This window comes from Microtus ochrogaster, chromosome 1 (assembly GCF_000317375.1).
Source record: "Microtus ochrogaster isolate Prairie Vole_2 chromosome 1, MicOch1.0, whole genome shotgun sequence".
Taxonomy (NCBI): Eukaryota; Metazoa; Chordata; class Mammalia; order Rodentia; family Cricetidae; genus Microtus; species Microtus ochrogaster.
Window position 1 is genome coordinate 36,118,349 of NC_022009.1, and position 6,702 is coordinate 36,125,050.

At 47.5% G+C, this 6,702-nt stretch overlaps 1 protein-coding gene across 2 annotated transcripts in view; it reads left to right on the forward strand.

Annotated features, from left to right (window-relative positions):
* The first annotated feature begins 4,092 nt into the window (after positions 1-4,092).
* Positions 4,093-6,702, forward strand: part of Psmc1 (proteasome 26S subunit, ATPase 1) — a 14,261-nt gene continuing 11,651 nt past the window's right edge. The window contains exon 1 of one of the 2 annotated variants that reach the window (XM_005343448.2): positions 4,093-4,155. In XM_005343448.2, coding sequence (XP_005343505.1) covers positions 4,153-4,155 — 3 coding nt within the window. In that variant the 5' untranslated portion in view covers positions 4,093-4,152. Of the gene's footprint in view, positions 4,156-4,450; positions 4,470-6,702 lie in introns of those variants that run through there. The other variant, XM_026780660.1, reaches the window with a different exon arrangement.

Below are 6,702 nucleotides of genomic sequence, written 5' to 3' on the forward strand. Positions count from 1 at the left end.
CCCCTACCCTCTCCCCTTCTCCCCACCCCTACCCTCTCCCCTTCTCCCCATCTCCATCTGAGCTTCTAAAGTTTGCAGCTTCTCCTTGCCTGGATCAGTGTCCACACCACCTCTCTCAAGAGGATCCAAGAAATAGGAAAGAGAAATAGAACAAAAAAGGTTAAGTTTACTACATAACAGATAAGTAAAATCTTGCTCTTCTCTTGTTTGATTTTCAAGACAGTTTCTCTGTGTAGCCTTGGCTGTCCTTTGTAGACCAGGCTGGCCTCAAACTCACATAGATCTGCCTGCCTCTGCCTCCCAAGTACTGGGATTAAATGTGTGTGCCACCATCGCCCAGCTAACAAATCCCTTGATGCTTGTGGAGGTGGAAAGTCGAGAATGGGAAGAGGGAGCAGAGACAAGCAGGACACTGTGTGACTGAGGTACTTCTGCCTGTGCATGTCCCACAGAAGGCATCAATGACCTGCCTGTTCTTTGAGTATGCTGGCGTCTTAGGACCAACCCCTCCTGTCCTGTCGGTTATATGATGGTTACATTCCTAGACATCCCAGGCAGCGCTGGCCTTGCTCTCAGCAATGGCCTGTCTTGTACACCACATTCAATACAGACCAGAGCTCCTTAACCTTTCCTGTTGGCCGTCTTATTTTCCTCTGAGACAAGGCCTATGTAGCCCTGGCTAGCCTGCAACTTGGAGACCAGGCTGACCTCCAACTCACAAAACTCTGTCTGCCTATTTTAAAAAAGTCCTTGTTTATCCATTTTTCAGTGGGGTTCCAACTGGCCTCCAGCTCACAATCCTCTGGCCTCTATGATTCGATTATAGGTGCATGTCATTGCCCTGGCCGAGTTCATCTTTAACTCATGACTTCAACTTTAATCACCAAAGTAAGGGGATGCAAGGGGGACTCCATATTTCTTTCCTGTGTGCTAACGAGGCCATATCCTCTTAAATGTCATATGTGTGTATGTGTATGTATGTATGTATGTATATACACACATATATGTATATAGAGTACACTATATGTATATAATGTGTGCATATTATGTATATAATTATATAGACATATATGTATATACTATATGTGTATCTATTATACTATATATATTATTTATGTAATTTTGTGGAGTAACCTATTCCCGTGTCCAGATTAGGTCCTTTTGTTCTACCTAGACAGAAATCACACATAGACAAGAAGAAGTGCTTTAAGTATTTGCTAGCTCTGGCAGCTTTGGCTTCCCTTGGTCCTCCGCAGTGGGCAGCAGCCCTGGGCATCCCAGCAAACAGGTGGCGGCAGCGGCAGATGGTACCCTCTAGTGTTCAGATCCTGCTATAGTTCTTGGTTAATGAGTTCCTTAGCTCTACCAGCAGCATCATAGTTCTCCTGTCCCAGGGATGTCAGGAACCCCACAGCCTTTGGCTGCAGCTGCCGTGGCAACATCCAAGTGAGCCTGCATACTGGGGCTCAGCAGCTGACAGCACCCCGTGTTAGTACAGTTCTGGCGTAGACCTCAGAAACCAGGTCCCTTAGTACTTAACACCAGCCACTCTTAAAGCTGGGGTCTCTGAGACTTTTGGCCCTGAGCACGTGACAGCTCTCTGGAATTTTCCTAGCAGCCAGTAGCTGTAGCCTCCCTTCACTGTCCCTGCAAGCCTTTCACAGCCTCAGCTCTCCACTCCTTGCCATCTCATTGCTCATGTCATTCTTCATCCGGCTCCGGCTGTTGTCAAACTATTCAGTGGCCACCTACCGATGGCTCAGCTGTCAATGACACAATCCAAGCTGTGGCTGCCATTGTGGGTTTTCTGCCTTTGCCTTCACCACAACTCTGCTGTTTCTACCGCTTCTTCCTTTGGTTACCAGTTTGTCTCCAGCCCCTCAAGGGCACATTTAACTTCCTTCCTTTACCACTAAAGCAGGAAGAAAAGACCACTCAAAGGAAGACTTTTATTGAGCCTAATGTTACAACATCCTGGGCAGCAGCACAGGGGAGTGTGGACGAGTTAACTCAATGAGCAAGTTTGGAATAGCCGGTATGCATAGGCAGAGAAGGAGATTAGATCATCAGAATACACCTCGTGTGCTGATGAAGACTTGTGTTTGCACCAATCACCTTGCCTCTTTAATGTTCCTCTTACAGCAGCCCCTCTGCTAGACCATCAGGGAAAATGAGCCCCTACTGGCCTAGGTAGAAGTGTCATCTGGAGTTCATAGAGGTAATAGCAAAACGTCAGGTACAAAGCACTTGAAACAACCACGGCAATCAACTGTAATTGTGTATCGTTTTCTCAAGGTGTCTGTGGAGTATTCAAAACACCCAAGATGCTGGCTCTTTGGCTAACAGTCCTTTTGGTCAAAGCAGCCAGGTCACCAAGACAGAGTCCAAAGGCTGCTAATTGGGGAGTCAGATTTCCTCTCCCCCAAACTCTCTCCTCATTTAGGAAAAAGAACATAAGGAACACTTACATTAAGAACTTAAAGAGCTTTTCATTAACACTAATAGCAGCAATTAATAGTAACGCTTAACACTGGCCAGGGTCCCAAGCTGGGTGGGTGTGGGTGTCCCTCCCCAGTCTCACTGGGACTCTGCCCATTTGCAGTGTCCTCACTCTCTCTTTAAAATTTTTTTTTATCTACTTTGCATGTGTGAGTTTACGTACCACATGCTTGCAGGTCCCCTCGATGTCCAAAGAGGGCATGGGATCCCTGGAATTAGAGTTACGGGAAGCCGTGAGCCACCCCATTATGAGTGTTGGGACTAACCTCGTAAGAACGGCAGGCGTTCCTCACCCTTGAGCCACCTCTCCAGCCCCAATGTCCTGCTTTCTTCTCTGCAGCCAGTGCAGGGACAGTGTCAAGAACGAGTTTCTCCAGTCCAGACATGAGGCTACGGAAGAGGGTCCTTAACAACTGTGATAAAGACGCTGAAGTGTAGCTCTTTGCAGCTGATGGCTTCTGGCTGTGGTGGGGAAGGACTTGGTGTCCTTTAAGGAGCTGGCCACTGGGAGTTTGACCGTGCTCCGGTGAGTATGCGGGCAACACAAATTGGATGAGGTGTGTTGGGGGGGGGGCACAAGGATGGAGGGTGGACCTGGGAGGAATAGGACCCAAATGGGATCAGGATTCATGTATGAAATTCCCAAACAATTAGTAAAAGCATTATGTTGCCAGGGGAGGGGAAGAATGTATTTCTTCTCTGAAAATTTTCATTATAAAACACCCTGGTCTCTTAGGACTTAGGTCTAGAATTCAGTTTTCCAAATGTTCTCTGCTCATGCTCTTGGTGGCTTAGAGACTTTCCTTCTAGAACATACTCTTTTGTTTTTGGCTGCGATTACACAAGGCAAGGTCTTGGGTACTTGTTAATGGAAATTTCTGTAGAAAGGGTAGTTTATATTTTCATGATGTCACCATGGATACATCAATAATAAACGTTCCCAATACTGATAGAGGAATAATTTTTTTTAATGTTTTTAAAGATTTATGAGTGTTTGCCTGCATTTATTACAAGCACCATGTGTCTGCAGCGCATAATGAGGCCAGAAGGGGGCGACAGATCCCACGGCACTGGAGTTACAGAGGGTTCTCAGCTGCCACCTGAGTCCCCAGCTTACCACTGCTGAGCCCTCTCTCCAGCCCCTCAAAGATATTTTTAACACAGTATTTGCCAGTGTCATCATCACTTGTCATGGCGGGGGGCGGCAGATCTCGCACGTTTAGATAACTTTAGCATTTTCAGGAGATTTAGCAAATTCCAGAAACTAAAGAAGAACTTAAATGCTGTGCACACATCAACTTTACCATTCCAGTTCTTGGGGCTAAAACTTCTTTCCGGTTATAATTTTTGCATAATTTTTTTTTGAATTTTCAAAATTGCCCAAAGACAACCAAGATCATCGTCTTAAGTTACTGACAATAGCCCAACAGTAGCTATTTAGAATTCCCTCAAGTAAACTATTTTTAAGTTCAGCCCCCAAGTGTTTAACCAATCCCGGTACCAAACTGGGACGAGCCCTTCGCGCGCAACTGAGCCTGCGAAGGAGTTGGTCCTTATAGGCTTCCGTAGTTTTTCTTAGTCACTTCCGCTTCTGACGGAGTCGTTTTTTGTGGATGCACTTCCGGCGGTGGCGGCTCGGACAACTGGGGAAACATGGTGAGTGACTAAGGGATTCGGCCGGTGGTCGCGGGCACCGAAGGCGGGAGGACGAGACGACGGGGCCCACACTTGGGCCCCTCGACGGACGGAGGGACGTGGGGCGGGGCGGAGCGTTGCGTGCTCCCCGGTGGACGCGGGCGGAACGGACGGCGCCCCGCGGAATCCCGGTGATGGACCTGCTGGGAGCCGAGCGGGGCAGCCTGGCCGACGCCGGGTGACACTGACTGAACCCCTGAACCAGCGTCGAATTAACCCGCCTACGACGCGGCGCTCTCCCGTTTGGTTTGTCCAGCCGGAGTCCGGTCTAGGCTGTGGAGGGAGACAGTAAACACGTCGGGGAGCAGGATCGGGCAGGGCCGGGCCAGCCAGCGGTGTGGGCTGTGTTGTGAGAAGTGGCTGTTTTTGTTGGGTGTCAGCAAAGGACCCCCGAGGGTGTGAAATCTGAGCAGAGGCCTAGATTGAGGGAGTAGGGGAGTAATTCGTGCTAATATCTGAGCGAAGCAGGGCCCGGGCAGAAGGATCAGAAGATGCCGAGACCTTGAGACAGCCTGAGCTGCAAAGGCCAGAACACACAAAGGTCCTGAAAAGAATTCTGAACGTGCGACGGACATTTTCCCGTAGTTCTTATTTTTTAAAACAGCCCCGTTTTAGTTAGGAAACTGAAGTGCAGTCAAATGGCCATTGGTGGAACACAGGTCCTGTCTTTTCTAGAGCAGTTAAGAAACACCCTAGAGTGGTTTCTGCCTTTCTATCTAACAAGCTTTGTGACAATGTGCAAGTCCTTTAACCTCTCTGGACCTTAGTCTCTTTATATGGGAAAGGGGTTAAGAGCACTTGCTGCACTTCCAGAGAACCCAGGTTCTGTCCCCAGAACCCGTGCCAGGATGCTCACAACTGCCAGTAACCCCAGCTCCAGGAAATCTAACACCATCTTCTGGTATGCCGGGACCTCCCCCCCAACACACACACACTTTTAAGAAATCTTCTTAAAATCAAATGAGATAATAATCCAAGAATGCTTAGCACTCTGCCAAGCATATTTAGCTAAGCTTTATTAAAGGTGTAGCTCTTCTTTGAGACTGAGAGACATGTAAGATGTCCCAGAGGTGAGGGAAATGTCATCCATTGGAGCCGGACTGGAAAGGTTTGAGGTGAGCCTGGGACTGCTAGGTGTAGCCAGGTTAGGCATGCTGAGCTAAGGACATTACAGAGCAACTCGTGGCTTTGAGGAGGACTGGCAGATTAGCTGATTGCTGCCGGTTGGTTTTGCTTTTATGGGCTTTTGGGGGGCCCATCACCCAGCCCCCAAATAAATCACACTTGGGCATTTATTCTTGGTTCCGAATGTCTGCCCAGCCTTAGCTTGCATTTTTTTGTTTTGTTTTAGTTAGTTTTGTTTTAGTTAGTTTGTTTGCTTGCTTTCCAGCTTTTCTTAACTTAAATTATCCCATCTGTCTTTCGCCTCGGGACTTTTATGTTTCTCTATTCCTGTATACCTTTTCTTTTCTTCTTACTCCGTGGCTGGCTGTGTAGCTGGGTGGCTGGCCCCTGAAGTCCTCCTGTTTTCTCTCTCTTTCCCAGATCTCTCTCTCTCACCCAGATTTCTCCTCATATTTATCCTCTCTGCCTGCCAGCCCCTCCTGTTCCTCTTTCCTGCCTCACTATTGGCCACTCAGCTCTTTATTAGAGCATCAGGTGTTTTAGACAGGCAGAGTAACACAGCTTCACAGAGTTAAACAAATGCAACATAAACAAAACACCTCAGAATAATATCCCCAACAAACTGATTATTTTCAAGGGTGCTAGCTCTCTCTTGGGAGGCTGAAGAAGACATGAACAGGAAGAGAATGGGGGTGGGGTGCAGAGAGAGAAGTGTGAGGAATGCAACCAGGTTGGCTTTGGACCAACACCCGTGAAGCCACAGTGGCAGTTAGACTCCTGACCCAGTAGTCTATCGCTAGAACTTAATTCCTAAGTACTAAGGGCATATTTGCTGTATTCATCTTCAGCAGTAGGGGGAAGGGGCTAGTGTCATCCACTTAAGGACACCAAAGCTCAGTGGAGAAACCTGACTTAACCACAGCCACAGTCTGTAGTGATGGGGCCAGAATTCAGATTCCACAGACAACGCTTTCAGGCTTGGACCTATCTTGGGATTGTGTTGAATTAATGGTCATGAAGGAAAAATAGCTAGCACAAAGTTGGGCCTGTAATAGACACCTCCCAGGTGCTGGTTGCCCAGTCATGAGCAAAGTTCCCTAGAAAGCAAGGAAATGTTAAAGGCTCTGACTTGTACATCCTGTTTCAGCAGAACTGTCTTCCAGAGTCTCTTTTCAGCCCTTAACTACAGTCAGAGTAAAACACAAAGATTTAAGAACCTTGAGTGTTGTGGGATATGTTTGACATTAATTCTACTCAGTAACCCTGTGTCTTGATAATGAAACTGCCAGTTTATTAGTTAGCCGTGCCTGCCTGGGGTTGGTTGGAGCCTGAATGGCTTCTCTGGTCAGTAACTTCATTGTTACTCTTTTCTTTTCTTTTTTT